Genomic DNA, 21,799 nt, shown 5'->3' on the forward strand with positions numbered 1-21,799 from the left:
TGGGATATAAATACCTTAGCTCCCTCACTCCTCAGTTGGAATAACTGAAGAGTACGTTCCATGCCGCTCCCCAGATGTACCTGGGGAGGTTAAGCTCCACTTTCTCACCATGTAACTTGTTTGAAGACACACCCAGTATTGGCTCTTTGCCTTCCTGTTTCACTTTCTCCTTCTCCAGCTGGTGTTTTCTGGGGCCACCTTCTTGATAAACTACTTTTGCTAAAATCCTTGTCTGGGGGTCTGCACTTGTGAGACCCTAAGATCTTACCAGAGAGAGGAAGCTGGGAATGGGGTGGAAGTGTTGCTGTATAGTCGTCAGACAGAGGTGAGATCTGAAGGAAAATAAGATGGTTAAAGCTCTTGACTCTGGAGCCAGAGGGTCCTGGGTTCAAATCTCAAGTCTGAGAGATCTTGGACAAGTTATAACTCCTCTGCAAGTCTCAGTTTCCATTTTGTTGGTGAATGGAGGGAGGGAGGGGAATTCCTACTTTACGAGGTTAACATGATAGTGGAATTACACTTTGTTGTCAATGTGCCTAGCACAGTGCCTGGTACATGATGGTCGTGATGGCTGTTTTTATACAGGAGACTGGGAAGAGACCCTAAAGGCTGAGATTTGCTTCACTGGAGGCAGGAAGAGGAAGCTCCCTTATTGGGTGCAATGAAAGAAGATGTTGAGAGATGGGAGGTAGATATTGATGGGAAAGAAAAAGGGAGAGACGGTGGGAAGGAGAGAGAGAGAATGATACACGTTAGGCAGATTAACTTCTCTTTATTGTGGAGAAAGGGGGAAATTAGGATTTTCTAGGCTGTCTTTTAGTGGCAGCAACTCAGCAAAAAGGGCTATGATGACTGAGCAGCATTGAGCAACTCTGGCCGCGGCTTCCCCTCTTCCCATGCCTTCTGGTTACTGAAAACCCAGGGTTAGTAGAAAAGTTTCTTCTCTTTGAATGACAGAACCACAGCATAATGCGTGGCTTCAACCTGCTCCTCTTCTGGGGTGAGTGTGAGGCTGAATGGGGGGCTAGGGGAGGCCTGGGTTGGAAATAGGCTTCAAGAGAAATGGGAGGGCCATGGATGGTCCAGCCAAGAGATCATAAGTCCAGGCTGGATACTGCAAACACCTTCATTCGGGGAACCTTTGACAAAATTCCATAGCTCAGGGAAGTCCATCTGTCAGGATAGATTTTTCGCTATAGTCATTCATTTGACCTGAGCACGTCCTGTGTATCAGGTGCTGTTCTATGCACTAGAGGATATAGCAGTGAGAAAAAAAAGACTAATTTCCTGCACTCTTGAGGCTGACATTCTAGTAGGTAGGAGCAGAGAGGAAAGAAGGCACAGATGATCATAGCCCAGTTAGCACTGCTGTAACTTCTTTAAACAGAGTATGTATCTAATTGTGAAAACATTTCTATGACATTGGGTCATTATTAGTCCTATTTTGCAAATGAGAAAACTGAAGCAAAAGAGATAAAATAATTTTCCCAAGGCCACTTAGTCAATAAGGGGTAGAGGCAGGATTTCAAGCCAGGCAGTCTGACTTCAGAGTCTGTAAGCTTTTCCACTACACTATGTTGCCCCAAATAATAAGTAAACATAGGAATTTCAGGCAGTGATAAGTGCTGTGAAAGAAGTTGTTATAGAATGTGGTCGGGAGTTATGTTGGAGGGAGAAGTCTGGGGTTGAGGAGGGGCAATTTGAGCTGAGTCCTGAATAATGAGATAGACCCTTCCTGTGCTCTTATTTCTCTTTCTTCAGGTGTCAGTTTGTCTCAGTCTTGTTTATCTTCCATGTTTCTGGTTTTTCTTCTATGTCTTCTGTGTTTTGGTCATTGGATCAAATTTAGGAATGGAGGATACTGGGGACATATTCTAAGTAGCATGTATGGGTTTCCTCTGCTGTCGTACGATGGATCTGAATCCCCTATTTTACCAAGGAGGAAACTGAGGCACAAAGAGATTAAATAACTTCCTCGAGGTCATGCAATCATTAATTGGTAAAGCCAGATTTTTAAACCCAAGCATTTTGACCCCAGACTTTGTATGCCTAAACAGTATGCTGAATTACCTCTAAAATAATCAATGAATGAGCAAAAGAATTTTTGTTAGTAACAATAGATAGAATTTGGGAGTTTGGATCTGTGGGACTTGCTGACTGGCAGCCTACATTAGAAGAAATAGGTGGCCTGTGGACATCAAATGTAGGAATGCAGAGTTGTTATTTTGGGGTGTTGGCAATGGCATTAACCATTAACACTCCCTATTCTGCCCTGAAGCTAATCAGCAAAGAGTTGTGATAATGATAGTGATGATAATGATGGTGATGATCATGATGGTGGTGGTGATAATAGTGATGATGAAGATGGTGATGATGATGGTGATGGTGATGACAGTGATAATGAAGATGATGGTGGTGATGATGGTGTGATAATGACCATGAAGATGGTGATGATGGTGATTATGGTGGTGATGGTGATAATGGTGATGGTGATGATGATAATGGTGATGATGGTGATAATGGTGATGATGATGATGGTAATGATGAAGATGATGATGGTGATGATGACAGTGATAATGATGGTGATAATGATGATGGTGCAGGAGACCTAAATGCTGCAGGGCTGCATTGCCTTTAAACAATAATAAATGGGCAAGGCGTGGTGGCTCACGCTTGTAATCCTAGCACTTTAGGAGGCTGAGGCAGGTGAATCACGAGGTCAGGAGATCGAGTCCATCCTGGCCAACATGGTGAAACCCTGTCTCTACTAAAAATACAAAAATTAGCTGGGCATGGTGGCACGTGCCTATAATCCCAGCTATTCGGGAGGCTGAGTCAGGAGAATAGCTTGAACCAGGGAGTTGGAGTTTGCAGTGAGCCAAGATCGCGCTACTGCACTCCAGCCTGGTGACAGAGCGAGACCCCATCTCAAAAAAAAAAAAAAAAAAAAAAAAGAAAAGAAAGAAAAGAAAAACGAATTGCCCTACCCTCTCATGAAATGTTAATACTACAGATATACTGTATATCTATATATGTATTTTCTGTATATACATATGTATCTTATATATAAAAGAGTAAGCTTAAAAAGATCTCTTCCTGAGAACCAAGTTTGGGTCCTTTGAGGAGATATCACCCCTTTTGAGAATGCATGCTTTAATACATGTTTTTGAAAATCAACTGGAACTTTTTTTTTTAGAGACAGGGTCACCTAGGCTGGAGTGCAGTGGCATGATCTTGGCTCACTGCAGTCTCGATCTTCTGGGCTCAAGCAATCCTTCCACCTCAGCCTCCTGAGTAGCTGGGACTACAAGGTGTCACCACCACACAGCTAATTTAAAAATATATTTTTTTTTTGGAGAGACAAAGTCTCACTGTGTTGTCCAGGCTGGTGTCAAACTGCTGGTCTCAAACTGCTGGTCTCAAGTGATCCTCCCAACTTGGCCTCCTGAGTAGCTGGGGCTACAGGCATGTACCACAATGCCCAGATAGCTTTTGTATTTTTTGTAGAGATGGGGTTTTGCCAGATTGCCCAGGCTGGTCTTGAACTCCTGGGCTTAAGCAATCTACCTACCTTGGCCTCCCAAAGGGCTGGGATTACAGGTGTGCACCACAGTGCTTAGCCTGGAACTATTTAATCAAAAATAAAGAGAAGATAAAGACAGACAAAATGAAAAGCAAAAGCAGAGTGCAGAAAACCAGGAATGGTCATTGTTAACTTATGCAAAATAGTGTATGTTTGTTCCTTAACAAGGTTTGTCATCTAGCCTCTTCAAACCTGTTTCTGCGCGGCCAAGCCAGGAGTAATTTTGCAGGTTGAGCCCAAAAGGTTTTTTTTTTTGGTGGTTCATGGTGTTTTTCTTTTCTCTCTTCACAGGATGTTGTGTTATGCACAGCTGGGAAAGGCACACAGGACCCACACTGAAACCAGTGACAAAGGGTAAGTTGGCCAGAGAGAATGCAGATGCCTGAAGGGGTGGAGAAAGTTTTCTCCCCAGGAAACATCCCAGGAAGCTGAGCCTCATCCAGATGCTTGCTGGGAGCTAGTTAGCGGCAGAGCAAGGGTTACCATGCAAATCTCCTGATTCTCACTTCAGGCTCTTTCCTTTATGCTTAGAATTTCTGTGTGATCTCAGATAAGTCACATAACCTCTCTGAACTTCAGTTTCCCAAGCTGTGAAATACAGGTAACAATAGGGATGTTGTGAAACTTTAATTCAAAGAGGTAGCTTTGGAAACCACCTGGTATCTAGTGTGAGCTTTATAAATGGTAGTGTAGCGAGAGTAGGGATGGAATTTAGTCAAACTACAACTCAATGTGCAAAAAAAAAGTGACTTCTTTATGTTTTGTTAAATACTCTCATCTTCTACATAAACTCTTGCTGGATAAAGGAAGAAAGAATTGTCAGTTCTTGGTTGTTGATATGGTTTGGCTATGTCCTCACCCAAATCTCACCTTAAATTGTAAGAATCACCTCGTGTCAAGGGCGGGGCCGGTTGGAGATAATTGAATCATGGGGGATGGTTTCCCCCATGCTGTTCTCGTGGTAGTGAGTAAGTCTCATGAGATCTGATGGTTTTATAAATGGGAGAGCCCTTGCACAAGCTCTCTTGCCTCCTGCCATGTAAGTAAGACATAATTTTGCTTCTCATGATTGTGAAGCCTCCCCAGCCATGTGGAACAGTGAGTCAAATTAAACCTCTTTCCCTTATAAATTACCTAGTCTTGGGTATGTCTTTATTAGCAGCATGAAAACAGACTAATACAACTGTTCCCAGTGTCTCTGTTTCCTGGTTCTTCTTTGGGCAACTTAGCAACTTAGTCTATATTGTGTTAAGAGCTCATCTTTCACATTTTTTTTTTTTTTTTTTTTTTTTTTTTTTGGAGACAGAGTCTTGCTCTGTCGCCCAGGCTGGAGTGCAGTGGTGCGATCTCGGTTCACTGCAAGCTCCACCTCCCAGGTTCACGCCATTCTCCTGCCTCAGCCTCCCGAGTAGCTGGGACTACAGGCGCCCGCCACCACGCCCGGCTAATTTTTTTTGTATTTTTAGTAGACACGGGGTTTCACCGTGTTCGCCAGGATGGTCTCGATCTCCTGACCTCCTGATCCACCCGCCTCAGCCTCCCAAAGTGCTGGGATTACAGGCGTGAGCCTCTGCACTCGGCCATCTTTCACATTTTCTTACCCTTCCCTTGCCCTCTCCAAGATAGCATCTGAGTGTGTGGTGCCAAGATAGCAGCTAATGGGATCTTGTAGCCATGAGGTGGGGGAGCAGCTGAGCTCTGGATGGGGTGGTGCATGGTCCCACCTTGGTTGTCTAGCAACCCTCTTGGAAGCTCTGCATCTCCCAGGGATCCATGCAGGAGCTCCTGGTTTCCATGTCCAGGCGATGGGAGATGCAGAAGAGTGTCTTTGGGACACCTCCTAGCCATCTCACCTCCCTGTTGATTCCAGTGCTCTGCTCCCATAGGCGTTGGGTGTGGCAGCTGCAGAAGGCAGGAGGCTTCTCCTGTAGAATTGGAAGCTCCATCTGGCCTCTGTTGAGAGAATTGAACCTCTAGCCTTGATGCCCCTGAATTTACCCATTCCTATCTGAAGGTTTCTGAGGTCACCCCATCTCCACCCAGGTATAGCCCTGATGTGAGTGGGCCAGGGAGCCAGAATCTTCGTGAGTCCTTCTCTGACCGCTCACTCGCTCTCTCTGTTAGCTTTCCGCAGTGTTTTCTCTTCCCATATGGTAGGTACTTTCCTTCCATCATATCCCAAGTCCTCTCTACACCACAGCTCAACGAAAATTCTATCTTCCAGTCCTGCAAGCTTGTCTCTTGATATATATATATATAAAGTGTGTGTGTATATAATGTAGTATATATATTTTAATATTAAAAATATGTATTTAAATATATATTAAATATAGCCACTATATATTATTAATATATAAAATATATACATTATATATTAATATATAAATATATATTAATACATAAAATATATTTTAGAAATATAATGTAATATACATATTATATAATATATATTATATATTATATAATATATATTATATAATATAATATACATATAAAATATATAATATAATATATAATATAATATATGTTACATAATAAATATATTATGTCTTATTATAATAAATATATTTACATATTATATTAATATATAATATATTATATTAATATATAATATATTATATATTATATTAATATATAATATATTATATATTATATTAATATATAATATATTATATATTATATTATATATAAATATATATTCTATATATAAATATATATTAATATAATATATTATTATAATATATTAATAATATATTATAATAATGTATTATATAGAATATATATTAATAATATATTATGTAATATATTATATATTATATAGAATACATATATAATATATTACAATATATATTTATATAATTATATATGTATTCTATATAATATATATTATAATATATTTATATATAATATATAATATATTATATATATTTTATATTATATAATATATTACTATATTTTTATATTATATATAATATATTACTATATATTTATACATTATATATAACATATACCAGTGGGAGGTAATTGAATCATGGGGGCAGGTTTTCCCATGCTGTTCTCGTGATGGTGCCTCGTGAATAAGTCTCATGAGATCTGATGGTTTTATAAAGGGTAGATCCCCCGCACATGCTCTTGCCTGCGGCCATGTAAGACACGCCTTTGCTCTTCCTTCACCTTCCACCATGATTGTGAGGCCTCCCCAGCCAAGCTGAACTGTCAATCAATTAAACCCCTTTCCTTTATAAATTACCCAGTCTTGGGTAGGTCTTTATTAGCAGCATAAGAACAGACGAATACAATCCCAACTTATTTTCTTTTGAAAATTATTTATGTTGTATTTTTTTTTAAGACATGAGCTGTCCTTTGTAGAATTTTTTTTTTCTTTTTTTGAGATGGAGTCTCACTCTTGTTGCCCAGGCTGGAGCTCAGTGGGGCAATCTTGGCTCACTGCAACCTCCGCTTCCTGGGTTCAAGTGATTCTCTTGCCTCAGCCTCCTGAGTAGCTGGGATTACAGGCACCCACCACCATGCCTGGCTACTTTTTGTATTTTTAGCAGAGATGGGGTTTCACCATGTTGGCCAGGCTGGTCTTGAACTCCTTAGGTGATCCGCCCACCCCAGCCTTCCAAAGTGCTGGGATTACAGGCATGAGCCACTGTGCCCGGGCCCTTTGTAGGACTTTTTAAAAAGGGCTTTATTGATATGGTTGGGAAAATCTTCTCAAGGAAGTGACGTTCCAGTGGACTTAAAGGATGGATGAATTGATGTTACCCAGGCAAAGGGGCAGGGTGGGATAGGGCGTGCCTGGTGGCCAGAACAGTGGGTGCAAAGGTCCTGAGGTTGGAAAGAATTTGGAGGACCCAGCAAAGGTGAGTGTGACTGATGACACAGGGCAGGAGATGAGATGGGGAGGTGGACAGGTACCTAGTCCCACAAGACTGGGTTGTTACTCTGGCCTTGGTGGGTTTCAGTTGTGAGGGAGAGGGCTAGTGGAAGAGGATGATGGGAAACTTACAGCATTAAGAGACCACAAGTGATAAAATGCCGGAAGTCTGCACAGAGAAATATTGCCTCTGCAGGTGAAAGAGGAAACTGGAAATGAGAAGAGAGATACCATCTGAGGCCTCGTGCAGGGAAGGGAAATAAACAAGGCACATTATAGGAGCAAAGAACTTAGATCTCAAAACCAAGTGTGTAACAAAAACAGGGTGAATAATGTCACAATCACGATAATCCATTCCTTCTGTTTTTACAATACTTTTTAGTTTTTCCATACTCTCAATTGCAGTTGGCATTATCGTTGGTTCCTGTCTTTTCACTCCTCACATCCAATCCGTCGGTAAATTTTGTTAGTGTTGCTTTAAAAAAATCCTGAATTGCATTCCCTCCATTGCTGCCCTCTGGGTTGTATCCACTGACATCTTTCACCTGGACAAGTGCAGTCACCCCCTCCTTGGTCAGTTTATTTCTGATCTTCTATAGTTCGTCTTCCAACCAGTGGCCAGAAGGCTCATGTTAAAACCTTACGTTGTGTCCCTACTCTGCTCGAAATCCTCTCATGACTCCCATCTTGCTTTGACACAAAACCCAACTCCACTATTCACAATAGTCAAGATATGGAATCCACCTCAGTGTCCATCAGCAGATGAATGGATGAACACAATGTGGTCTGCATACACAACGGATTGCTATTCGACCATAAAAAGAATGACATTCCACAATTTGCAGCAATATGGATGAAACTGGAGGTCATTAAGTGAAACAAACCAGGCACAGAAAGACAAATGTCACATGTCCTGACTCATAGGTAGTTGCCCTATTGTGCTACTGAGCGCTAGATCTTATTCCTTCCATCTAACTGTGGTCTTTGTACCAACTAGTCAATCCCTCTTTATCCCCCTTCCCCACTATCCTTTCCAGCCTCTGGTAATTATCATTCTACTCTCTACCTCCATTAGATAACGATGATGATGATTTTTAGCTCCCACATAGGAACGAGAACATGCGATATTTGTCTTTCTGTGCCTGGTTTATTTCACTTAACATAATGTCCTCCAGTCCTCCAGTTCTATCCGTGTTTCTGCAAATGATGGGATTTCATTCTTTCTTTTCTTTCTTTCTTTCTTTTTTTATTTTTATTTTTTTGAGTTGGAGTTTTGCTCTTGTTGCCCAGGCTGGAGCGCAATGGCAAAATCTTGGATCACCGCAACCTCCGCCTCCCCAGTTCAAGTGATTCTCCTGCCTCAGCCTCCCGAGTAGTTGGGATTACAGGCATGCACCACCACGCCTGGCTAATTTTTTTGTATTTTTAGTAGAGACGGGGCCTTCTTCATGTTGGTCAGGCTGGTCTTGAACTCCCCATCTCAGGTGATCTGCCCGCCTCAGCCTCCCAATGTGCAGGGATTACAGGCGTGAGCCATCACGCCCGCCCTATTTCATTATTTCTTATGGCTGAATGATATTCCATTGAGTATGTATAAGACATCTTCCTCACCCATTCATCCACTGATAGACACTTAGGTTGATTCCATCTCTTGCATGTACTTTGGATTTTGAAAGGTCTGGCTCTGCTGCTCTCCAGCTGTGTGTCTTTGGGTAAGTCACTCAACCTCTCTGAGTCATGTTTTATTTTCACATATGGGTATGGGGAATGGTGTTCATTGCCTGTGGCTGCTGTAACAAATTGCCACAAACTTGGTGGCTTAAAACAAACAAAAAAAAAACTTACCTATCATTCTGGAGGTCAGAAGTCTGAAATGGGTCCCACTGGGCTAAAATAGAGGCATTGGCAGGGCTGTGTTCCTTCTGGATGCTGTACGGGAGAACTATTTTCTTACCTTTTCCTGTATCTAGGGTCAACCATGTTTCTTGGCTCATGTCCCCTTCCCCCATCTTCAAAGCCAGCGATGGCTGGTCAGCTCTTTCTTACATCACATCACGCTGACAATGCTTTTCTTGGCTTCAGCTTTCACTTATAAAGACTCTCGTGGTTACATTCGTTGCCCTGGATGATCCAAGATAATCTCCCCATCTTGAGATCAGCTTGATTAGCAACCTTAATTCCATCTGCAACCTTAATTCTTCCTTTGCCATGCAGCATAACATATTCACAGGTTTCAGGGATTAGGACGTGGTCCTCTTGGAAGGGTCTGTTATTCTGCCTGCCACAAGAATGACAGCATCAAGTGAGCGTCTTTCCTAGCACCTGGGAGCCTGCTCCCACCTGTGATCTTGTCCTTTTGAAGCTCACAGTGTGGTAGTGAAGGTGGCCATGAAGGAGCAAATCACTGAAACAATCAAGCAGTCACGGTTTTGACGAATTCCATAAAAGAAGAGCTCAGGGAGCTATGGAGGAGTCAGGGAAGGCTTCCTGGAGGAAGTGATGTTAAAGCAAGATCTGAAAAATGAGTGGAAGCTGGCCAGGCAAAGCAGAGGCAGAGGGAACAGCATGTGCAAAGGCCCTGTGGTAGGAAGGCTAGAAATGGAGTGCAAAGAGAAACTGACATGATGAGGCTGAACGATGTGGTTGGGTCTGGTCACTGGGGGCTTTGCAGTTCATGTGGAGTAATTTGAGTTTTATTTCTAAGGAGAACAAAGAGCACTATAGGCAAGGGGTGGAGGTGGAAGATCAAATGTGCATTCAGAGATGACCATGGTGTGGAGTAGAAGATTGCGGAGGACATAGGGTATATAGACATGTTAAATTCAGAGGAAGATCTGGATCAGGCATAGCCAAGGTGGTGGGGTTAAATGGGTAATTGTCAAATTATATTTGGGAGGGGGGATCAACAGGGCTTGGAGGCTTACTAAATGTGGTGGCTAAACAGGCAAACTGAGGTACAGAGACGTGAAATCACTTGTCCCAAGACTGGATTGGCTAGGATAGAGTGTTGATTATTTCCATAGAAACGAAATAACTATGAATGAAACAATGCAGACGTTTATTTTTATCCGTCTCATAAATCTCCAACTTGAAGATGGAACAGGGTCGTGGAACAACCTTGCCTAGGAGGTCATTCCATCTCCCAGGTGCCTTTTGCCTTGTTGCCTCTCCAACCTTAGGCATGAGCCTCATCCCCATGGTTGGGAATGGATCACCCCAGTCTGTCCATCTTCCAGCCCGGGTGAAAAGGGAGAAAAAGTGTAGAGTATGCTCTTTCTTTTCAAGGGCATGACCAGACAGTACACACATCACTTCTATTCATTCTCCTTGGCCAGATTTTCACCAGGTGGCCACAGCTAGCTGCAAGAGAAGCTGGGAATGCAGTCCTAAACTGGATGGCTCTATTATTATAAGGAAGAGAGTGGAATGGGTTTGGGGGAACAGCTACCATTCTTGGCTTTGAGGTTTGCTGCTGGAACTTGAACTCAGGTCTGCCTTGTCCCAAAATTTGCACTTTTCACTCTCACACTTTTCTGTCTAGTGCTTGGATGTTCATGGTGTGATCCATGGAGCAACAGAATTGGCATCCTCCGGGCACTTGTTAGAAATGCAAAATCCCTGGCCCCCTTCCCCAGACCTGCTGAATTAGTACCTGATTTTCCAAGATGTTCTTGGAATCCAAGGGGAGGCAGGTGATACTGGTCTGTGGACACTTCGGTTAGCAAGGATCCAGATGAGTGCTTCTCAAACTTCCCTGTGCACACGCATCACCTGGGATCATGTTCAAATGCAGATTCTGATTCAATGGATTTTGCATTTCCATCTAACTCCCAGGCGATGCTTATGTGGCTGACCCACAGACCCTACTCCGAGTAGCAAGGGTCTAGGATCTTTGAGGTACATGATTAAATATGATTGGTTGCTGTATCAGTTTCCTAGGGCTGCTTAAAATGACAGAAATTTATTCTCTTGAAGTTCTGGAGTCCAGAAGTATGAATTCAAGGTATTGGCAGGGCCAGTCTTTCTCCAAAGTCTATAGGGCAGAATCTGTTCCATGCCATTTTTTAAGGCTTTTGTTATTGCTGGCAATCCTTGGTGTTCCTCGGCTTCTAGACATATCACTCTGATCCTGGTTTCCACTGTTGCATGGCATGTCCCTGTGCATGTCTGTGTGTCTCTTCTTTTCTTATAAGGACACCTGTGGCCCACCCTACTCCAGCACTACTTCATCTTAACTTATATCTTAATTACATCTACAAAGACCCAGTTTCCAAATAAGATGAAATTCACAGGTACCAGGGTTTAGGACTTTAACGTATCTTTTGGGAAGGACACAATCCAACCCATAATAGTCACCTCCATCCTTGTATGCTGGGTTCCCTTGCAGCCTCACTCTAATGCTCTAATCTTGTCTAAACTTTTCTTTATACACTGCCTAGGTAATAACTGTAGAGACAGTACCATGTGCCCAGCTTATGCCACTTGCACCAACACAGTGGACAGTTACTATTGCACTTGCAAACAAGGCTTCTTGTCCAGCAACGGACAAAATCACTTCAAGGGTCCAGGAGTGCAATGCAAAGGTGAGTTCATGTCCCCTCAAACCCTCCAGCATTTGGTAGGAAAATCAAGTCAAAGCTGGCTGGGTATTGAATGTAGGTACTCCCCCCACCGCCACTTTTTCTTAAATCTGGTTTAACAATCTATATATTTTAAGCGGAGCATTAGGCCATTTCTGTTCAAGGTTAATATTGATATGTGGGGGTTTTGTTCCTGTCACAGCATTGCTAGCTAGTATTGCTAGCAAACATGATATTCTTCCTTCCTTCCTTCCTTCCTTCCTTCCTTTCTTTTTCCCCACCCTTCCTCTCTCTGATCGTGTAAATAATTCCTGGTCACTGTAAAATTTCATGGATGGTTGAGTTTCCTCACAATATGGTGGCTGGATTCCAAGGATAAGCATCCCAAGAGAACAAGGTGGAAGTACATGTTATTTTTATGACCTAGTGTCACTTCCACCATAGTCACAAGCATGCTCAGATTCAAAATGGGGACATACCTTCCATTGCTGGACGGAAGAAGTACCAAAGTGAAGCACATATGGGATGGGAGATATTGTTTTACCTTTTTTTTATTGCAAAATACAGTCTTCTATCTAGTATAAGTAAATTTGTAACTCCAATTCTCTGTCTAGATATTGATGAATGTTCTCAAAGCCCCCAGCCCTGTGGTCCTAACTCATCCTGCAAAAACCTGTCTGGGAGGTTCAAGTGCAGCTGTTTAGATGGTTTCTCTTCTCCCACTGGAAATAACTGGGTCCCAGGAAAGCCGGGCAATTTCTCCTGCACTGGTAATGCCCTCAGGCTCCCAGGGATGGGTCTTGGGTGGATATCTATCAGTGGGGTGAGTTCATGTATTTCTGAACTGAGGCACCCAATTTCTTATCTGCTCACCCTCTTCCACTGCTTCTCAGATATCAATGAGTGCCTCACCGGCAGGGTCTGCCCTGAGCATTCTGACTGTGTCAACTCCATGGGAAGCTACAATTGCAGCTGTCAAGTTGGATTCATCTCTAGAAACTCCATCTGTGAAGGTATACATGACCATCTCTTTATTATTTACCTACTTAATTAATTAAGGGTCATCTCACTGGAAGATCATATGAGAAAGGATTTTCTCACGTAGGGATGAGAAAATTGGGGCTCAGAGAGGTAAAAATATATAGTTGCTTATATCTTTTTCTATCCCTTTACTTTGGGCCTGTGGGTGTCTTTACATGTTAGGTAGGCCTCTTGTAGGCAGCACATGGTTTGGTCTTTTTTACAAAAATTTTTATCTGGTTTAACAATTTATATCTTTTAAGTGGAGCATTAGGCCATTTCTGTTCAAGGTTAATATTGATATTTGAGGGTTTTGTTCCTGTCACAGCATTGCTAGCTACTTGCTTTGTGATCTCAATTGTGTAATTGCTTTATAGGATCTGTGAACTATATGCAAATATTAAGTGGAAGAGCTGGGATTTGAACTCCTGTTAAGGACCTACTATAAGTCAAACAATGGTATCAGAATATAATGGGGTGCACTTCTCTTCAGACCGGTATTTCCCCCAGGGGTCATTGGCAACATCTGGAGATATTTTTGATGGTCCCAACTGGTGATGGTGGGGAGAGGTGCTGTGTATGGCATCTAATGGGAAGAGATCAGAGATGCTGCTAAACATCCTATAATGTATAGAAAGGCCCCCACAACCAAGACTAATCTGACCCGAAATGCCAATAGTGCTGAGGTGGAAAAACCTTATTCTGGGCTGGGCGCGGTGGCTCACACCTGTAATACCAGCACTTTGGGAGGTCAAGGCGGATGGATCACTTGAGGTCAGGAGTTCAAGACTAGCCTGGCAAACATGGTGAAACCTTGTCTCTACTAAAAATACAAAAAATTAGCCGGGCATGGTGGCAGGCACCTGTAATCCCAGCTACTCGGGAGGCTGAGGCAGGAGAATTGCTTGAACCTGGGAGGCAGAGGTTGCAGTGAGCTGAGATTGTGCCATTGCACTCTAGCCTGGGCAACAGAGCAAGACTCTGGTTCAAACAAACAACAAAAAAAAAACCCAACAACCACAAGAAGAACAAAACACACAAAACCTATTCTGGGGAGATTCTAAAGTCTAAACTTCAGAACGTTCCCCTAAAAGGTATTTGAATTAACACTTGAAAGTTATCTTTAATCAGCCGGGCGCAGTGGCTCCCGCCTGTAATCTCAGCACTTTGGGAGGCCGAGGTGGGCAGATCATGAAGTCAGGAGATGGAGACCAACCTGGCTAACATGGTGAAACCCCATCTCTACTAAAAATACAAAAAAATATAGCTGGGCATGGTGGCGCGTGCCTGTAATCCCAGCTACTCAGGAGGCTGAGGCAGGAGAATGGTGTGAACCTGGGAGGCAGAGCTTGCAGTGAGCCGAGATCACACCACTGCACTCCAGCCTGGGTGACAGAGCAAGACTCCGTCTCAAAAACACAAAAAAAAACGAAAGATATCTTTAATCTTTTCTCTCCCTCCACATTAAAGCAGTCATCACACCTTGGGGAATCTACCTGCTAAATATGTTTTGAGACTGGGTGTGGTGGCTCACACCTGTAATACCAGCACTTAGGGAGGCTGAGATGGGAGAATCACTTAAGACCAAGAGTTTGAGACCAGCCTGGGCAACATAGTGAGACCCTGTCTCTACAAAAAAAGAAATTAGAAAATTAGCCAGATGTGGTGGCATGTGCCTGTGGTCCCAGCTACTCAGGAGGCTGAGGTGGGAGGATCACTTGAAACCAGCACGTTGAGGCTGTAGTGCACTGTGCTTGCATCACTGCATTCCAGCCTGGATAACGGAGCAAGACCTTGTCTCAAAAACAAATATATAAATAAATATGTGTTGAATTCCTCCACTCTTTTCCATCCTTGGTTCTGGCTTGATCATCACTGCAGCATCCTCCTCTCTAGTCTCGCCTTTTTCAGTCTCATTCTCTCCAATCCATCCTCTACACTGCAGCCAGAATGTCCTCACCAAGAGACAAGGGCTCCATCTTCCTGTGTCTAGTGCATTGTTATTCTCCACATTCATTTATGGGATGGTGACTCCATTGAGAAAGGCAAGGAGTGATCAAGCCCTCATTATATTCCCCTGGCTTAGTTTAAGAGATGTTTGAAATCATCTCTGCCTTTGCTACTCCATTTGTAGCAGTGAGCTATCACTGGGTAACAAATTATCTTAAAAATTAGTGTCTAAAAACAACCACCGTATATTTAGCTCTTGATTCCATGAGTTGACATTTTAAGTCGTCTATTGTAGCCAGACCTTTTGGTCTCAGCTGGTCTTGTTCTTGTGTCTGCAGTCGGCTGATCTTGCCTGGGCTTTTGTCTTGTTGCCTCTCCCACCTTAGGTGTGATCCATCCCCATGGTTGGGAATGGATCACCCCACTCTGTCCATCTTCCAGCCCAGGTGAAAAGGGAGAAGAAGTGTAGAGTATGCTCTTTCTTTTCAAGGCATGACCAGAGGGTGCACCCATCACTTCTATTTATTCTCCTTAGCCAGATTTTCACCATGTAGCCACACCTAGCTGCAAGAGAAGCTGGGAAAGCAGTCCTCAACTGGATTGTTATATTATTACAAGGAGGAGGGAACGGGTCTCACATGTCTGGGGCTCATCTAGGATGATTCATTTCTCTCCCACTTGGTCTTTTGTTCTTCATTAGACTAGTCAGGGGCTTGTTCATATGGCAGAGGTCAGAGGCCCAAGAGAATGAACAGAAACCAACAGGTCTCTTGAGGCTCAGGTTTGGAATTAGCACCTCATTACTTCACGGTCTTCTATTGGTCAGTGCAAGTCATAAGGCCAGCTGTATTTAAGGGGTAGAGAAACAGACTCCACCTCTTAGTGCAAGGTATGGTAAAGTCATATCTCTTGCAATCTACATCTTGGGGTGTAAATACAGAGAGAAGTAAAGGACTATGGCTACCTTTGCAATCTCTGATAATTATGTTTTGAAACTATTTGCCACCCTTCTGCTTACATGCTATTGGCTAGAATTTGCTCTCATGGCCATGCCTACTGAAAGAAGGGGTGGGGAAATATGTCCCACTGTGTGCCTGGGAAGAAGGGGGGACATGGATATTGGGGAGCATCAGCCCTGTCTGCTGAAAATCAACATTCAGAGTGCATCTCCTATTTGTAGTCTCTCCTCCTTGCTTTCTCATTTACCTTGACCTGGGTTTTCTCTTCCACTCGTCAGATGTGGATGAATGTGCAGATCCAAGAGCTTGCCCAGAGCATGCAACTTGTAATAACACTGTTGGAAACTACTCTTGTTTCTGCAACCCAGGATTTGAATCCAGCAGTGGCCACTTGAGTTTCCAGGGCCTCAAAGCATCATGTGAAGGTAGGTGAGGGTGTCTTCTGAGAAGTCAGGTCCAAGTCTGTTTGCAAAGACAGCAGTGAGGGGATTAGGGTGGGTCTTGGTTGAGTTTGAGACTTTCATCGGCAAATCTGAAGCCAATAATCATTCATTCACTCATTAAAGAAATACCTCTTGAGCACTTACAGTACATGCAGCACTATTCTAGGCACTGGGGATAGAGCAGTAAATAGCATCTCCAAATAACATCCCACTGGGCCTTATGGCTTCCATATAGGAATTTGGAGGAGGGGCACCATTCAGTCCATAGCACCCATGAACAAACAGCCTGTGACAGAGCCAGGCTGTGAACCCAGAATGTCCATGTTCTCAACCCCTCCACTGTGTGCCTCTTTTTTTTTCGTTCGTTTGTTTTTTGTTTTTTTGGGTTTTTTTTTTTTTTTTTTTTTTTTGAGATGGAGTCTTGGTCTGTTGCCCAGGCTGGAGTGCAGTGGTACAATCTCAGCTCACTGCAACCTCCCCCTCCTGGGTTCAAGCAATTCTCCTGCCTCAGCTTCCCAAGTAGCTGGGATTACAGGCATGTGGCACCACGCCCAGCTAATTTTTGTATTTTTAGTAGAGACAAGGTTTCACCATGTTGGCCAGGCTGGTCTCAAACTCCTGACCCCAGGTAATCTGCCTGCCTCGGCCTCTCAAAGTGTTTGGATTACAGGCGTGAGCCACTGCGCCCAGCCTGTTTTTTGTTTTTGAGACAGAGTCTCGCTCTGGCGCCCAGGCTGGAGTGCAGTGGCATGATCTCAGCTTACTGCCACCTCTGCCTCCCAGGTTCAAGCAATTCTTCTGCCTCAGCCTTTTGATTGGCTGGGATTACAGGCGTGTGCCACCATGCCTGGCTAATTTTTGATTTGGGACAGGCGAGCCCCAAAATGGGGTTTAGCTCACAAGGGTTCTTGGCTTTGCCCAGGAAAGAATTCAAGGGCAAGCCAGAGGTAGAAGAAAACAGCTTTATTGAAGAGGCAGTGTTACAGTTCTGTAAGTGTTACAGCTCCCGCAGAACAGGGCTACCTCATAGGCAGAGAGCAGCAGCTCAGGGCAGTTTTGCAGTCATACTTATACCTACTTTTAATAATATGCAGATTAACAGGTAGTTTATGCAAAAATTTCTAGGGAAGGGGTAGTAACTTTTGGGTCATCGAGTCATTGCCATAGAAAGGGGCAGTAACTCCCCAGTGTTGCCATGGCAATGGTAAACTGACCTAGCACACTGGTGGGCATGTCTTACGGAAAAGCTGCTTCCACTCTGTCCTTGTTTTAGCTAGTCCTCAATTTTGTCCAGTGTCCGAGTCCCTCCTCTGGAGTTGAGTCCTGTTTCCTGCCTCATTACTAGCTTAATATAATAGAAATGTATCACTCTCATAATAATTCAGTATGGATATACCCGGCCAGTGGGCAGCTTTTCTCCACATGGTGATAAAGGAGTTCAATCTCTCTCCATCTTTTGGTTCTTGCATTCCTTAGAGCCTTGGAGTTCCTAGTTTTAGCCAGTTGAGATGAAAGAGGGTGGAGAGAACTTACACCCACTTCTTGACCACCTTGGCCCTGAAGTGACACATATCATGGCTCTCATAGTCTATGAGTGAAAAGTAGTCACATGACCTCACCTAGATGCAGAGGGTTCTGGGAAATGTAGTCCCTGGCTGGAAAGCCATTTTCTAGTGAAACCTGACTCCATATTTTGCAAACGGAAGCGTGATTTTGTTGGCTCATTGGCCAACTTGGCTCCACACCCATTCTGTACCCCACAGATATTGATGAATGCACTGAAATGTGCCCCATCAATTCAACATGCACCAACACTCCTGGGAGCTACTTTTGCACCTGCCACCCTGGCTTTGCACCAAGCAATGGACAGTTGAATTTCACAGACCAAGAAGTGGAATGTAGAGGTGAGCAGAGAGTTTGATGGACAATCCAGAAAAGACATTTCTCTTTGCTCTTCTGGGTTTCTTGATATTCTCCAGTTCTTTGCAGATATTGATGAGTGCCGCCAAGATCCATCAACATGTGGTCCTAATTCTATCTGCACCAATGCCCTGGGCTCCTACAACTGTGGCTGCATTGCAGGCTTTCATCCCAATCCAGAAGGCTCCCAGAACGATGGCAACTTCAGCTGCCAAAGTAATAATCTCTTTGTATGTCTTGGCAATGGAATCTGTTTCTGACTTTGGTTGGAAATTTCTCACTCTACCCAACCTCAGAATCTTCCTCTTAGTGTTGCCTCATCCACATATTCTGTTTCTTTTTCTTCTTCATCCATTTACTCTTTCAACAAATGATTTTTGGAGTACCTATTAATTAATTAATTAGTTAGTTAAACAGGCCCCTGCAGCAGGCGCTGAAGATTTGGTCCTGGATATGATAGGGCATGATTCTCGTCCTCTTGCAGCTTATAGTCTAGGGAAGGAGCCAGAACACACACAACACACAATTATTTAATTATAACTACGAATGAAACAACAACAAAAAAGTATGCTTTTTTTTTTTTCACCCAGCTGGAGTACAGTGGCACGATCTCAGCTCACTGCAAGCTCCACCTCCCAGGTTCATGCCATTCTCTTGCCTCAGCCTCCCGAGTAGCTGGGACTACAGGCACCCGCCAACATGCCCAGCTATATTTTTTTGTATTTTTAGTAGAGATGGGGTTTCACCATGTTAGCCAGGATGGTCTCCATCTCCTGACCTCATGATCTGCCCACCTCGGCCTCCCAAAGTGCTGGGATTACAGGCGTGAGCCACCGTGCCTGGCCAAAACATAGCATGCTTTGAAGTGGCTAATACGATATTGATTATGTTCCAAGCAAACAACATTTAAGCAGAAACCTGAAGGAGGAGAAGGACTTCTCTAGAGGAAGAATGGAGATCATGCTGTTCTGGGTTATAGCAGATGCAAAGGTCCTGAGGCTCACACCAAATGAGGACAAGGGGAAGTGGCAGTAGACATATCTGATGAAGTAGACAGAGGTCAGGTGGGGTCTTGGTGGCTTGTGAAGAAGTTTGAAAGGGCTGGATGCAGTGACGTACCTATAAACAGCACTTTGGGAGGCCAAGGTGAGAGGATCACTTGAGGCCAGGAATTCAAGACCAGCCTGGGCAACATTGCAAGACTCTGTCTCTACAAAAAATAATGATAAAAAATTAGCCAGGTGTAGTAGCATGGGCTTGTAGTCCTAGCTACTCAGGAGGCTGAGGTGGGAGGATCACTTGAGCCTAGGAGGTTGAGGCTGCAGTGAGCTATGCTCATGCCACTGCACTCAAGCCTGGGTGACAGAGTGAGACCCTGTCATTTCTTTTTTTTTTCTTTTTTTTCTTTTTAATGGAGTCTCACTCTGTTGCCCAGGCTGGAGTGCAGTGGTGCGATCTCAGCTCACTGCAACCTCCACCTCCCAGGTTCAAACGATTCTTCTGCCTCAGCCTGCCGAGTAGCTAGGATTACAGGTGCCCACCACCACGCCCAGCTAATTTTTGTATTTTTAGTAGAGACGGGGTTTCACCATGTTGGCCAAGCTGTTCTTGAACTCCTGATCTGGTGATCCACCCACCTTGGCCTCTCAAAGTGCTGGGATTACAGGTGTGAGCCACCGTGCCCGGCCAACCCTTTCTTTTAAAAAAGAATTTCAGAGTCCTTTCCCCCCCCAAGAATAATAGGGAAACATGAAAGCTTTAAAACTGTTAAATTATGTATTATTTATTACATTAAAAATATGTGTAACTTATTGGAGGCAATGAAGTATCACAAGCAAATGAATATATCTGATGTATTTCCAAATATAATAAAGATATCATCAATGCCGCTGGTTCTCCTATATGTTTCTTCTCCACTTTATCTCCTTGTATCCTCCTTAGAGAGCCGCTTGGAATTTTGTGTTTATTATTTCCCTACTTAAAAAAATATCTTCCTGTGGTATGTACCCCTAAACGATATCTGCCTAGTATTGCTTGTGTTTGGAGCTTTGTAAAAATGATATCATACTACATATGACTATAGATGTAGGTCTTTTATATGTATGACTTCTCTAATTTGCTCTGTTTCACTCAATATCAGCCCTCTTAGAGTGTAAGCTGTGCAGGGACATAATATTGAGTGAGAAGTCACACATATAAAAGACATACATCCATAGTCATATGCATGATTGCCTCTAAGAGGCACAATATTGAGTGAAACAGAGCAAATTAGAAAATTGTGTGTTGTAGTAAACACGTCCTTCATGTTGTAGTGTGTAGTTGTGGTTTGTTCATTTTCCCCCTTGTGTATTAGGGTAGTAGATGGATTTTAAGTCAGGGAGGGAAGGACATGAAATCAGACTTGAATTTTCATCATATTTTGCTGAGGTTGAAGTTTGGTTTGCTTGCTGTTGTTTTCTTCCTAGGGGTTCTCTTCAAATGTAAGGAAGATGTGATATCCGATAATGAGCAGGTCCAGCAATGCCAAGAGGGAACTGCAGTGAAACCTGCATATGCAAGTATTTTTTAAGATTCCTAGTTTTTGAGGTTTTCTTAAAAGCCATTTAGGTAGAATGTTGTTTTTGCAGTTCTAACAAAGGCAACAGTAATAGTGGCCAAAACCAGACAGCAGTTTATTTTTCTCCTCTGTAACCTGCTGAGTGTAAGCTGTGCAGAGCTCATACCATGGCTCCATTATGCTCTGCCAGCATCAACACAAGACTCCCACTTTGTGGTCCAAGATGGCTGCTCCAGCTCCTGCCCTCACATCTGCATTCCAGCTTGTGGGAAGGGGAGAAGAGGAAGTGAAAAGCATGGTCCTTCTCTTTAAGCGTATGGCCCAGCACCACTTCTGCTTGCACCTAATTGGGTAGAAATTAGTCACATGGTCACACCTAGCTACAAGGGAAGCTGGGAAGAGAGAATATTTGCCTATCTAAAACTTGAGGATTCTCTTAATAAAAGAACGGGAGAATATATTGGAGTCTTCCTGCCAGTGAAGGTGTTGATGCTGCAACTGAGTAATGTTGGTGTTGGGGTGTTACACAGCCAGCCAGGCCAAAAAGAATTTGGACATCCTGACTGTCTAATGAAGTCATTGCAATGAGTGAAGACTCCATGGCCTCTTTAGAAATCGATGTCACTATTCTAAATATGAGCTTGTAAATTAGCTTTGGGATTCCCACGTGCCTTGGACCACTGTTTTTAAATTGTGGTGAGATACACATAACATAAAATTCACCACTTTAACTATTTTAAAGTGTGCAATTCAGTGGCACTTAGACCATTCACAATGTTATGCAATCATCACCTCAATCTAGTTCTAGAAATTATTTTTTTTGAGATGGAGTCTTGCTCTGTTGCCCAGGCTGGAGTGCAGTGGGGTGATCTTGGCTCACTGCAACCTCCGCCTCCTGGGTTCA

The 21,799-nt window shown here is 43.3% G+C and overlaps 1 protein-coding gene across 4 annotated transcripts in view; it reads left to right on the forward strand.

The window, feature by feature from the left end:
- Positions 1 to 926: 926 nt before the first annotated feature.
- Positions 927 to 21,799, forward strand: part of ADGRE1 (adhesion G protein-coupled receptor E1) — a 54,272-nt gene continuing 33,399 nt past the window's right edge. Inside the window, exons 1-9 of one of the 4 annotated variants that reach the window (XM_030807746.1) lie at positions 927 to 1,000; positions 3,875 to 3,937; positions 11,906 to 12,049; positions 12,661 to 12,816; positions 12,940 to 13,059; positions 16,254 to 16,400; positions 18,182 to 18,322; positions 18,408 to 18,554; positions 20,804 to 20,892. In XM_030807746.1, coding sequence (XP_030663606.1) covers positions 970 to 1,000; positions 3,875 to 3,937; positions 11,906 to 12,049; positions 12,661 to 12,816; positions 12,940 to 13,059; positions 16,254 to 16,400; positions 18,182 to 18,322; positions 18,408 to 18,554; positions 20,804 to 20,892 — 1,038 coding nt within the window. In that variant the 5' untranslated portion in view covers positions 927 to 969. The remainder of the gene's footprint in view (positions 1,001 to 3,874; positions 3,938 to 11,905; positions 12,050 to 12,660; positions 12,817 to 12,939; positions 13,060 to 16,253; positions 16,401 to 18,181; positions 18,323 to 18,407; positions 18,555 to 20,803; positions 20,893 to 21,799) is intronic. The other 3 variants (XM_030807745.1, XR_004028935.1, XM_030807747.1) reach the window with 3 other exon arrangements.

Source organism: Nomascus leucogenys, unplaced genomic scaffold (assembly GCF_006542625.1).
Source record: "Nomascus leucogenys isolate Asia unplaced genomic scaffold, Asia_NLE_v1 Super-Scaffold_241, whole genome shotgun sequence".
In the NCBI taxonomy this organism is placed as follows: Eukaryota; Metazoa; Chordata; class Mammalia; order Primates; family Hylobatidae; genus Nomascus; species Nomascus leucogenys.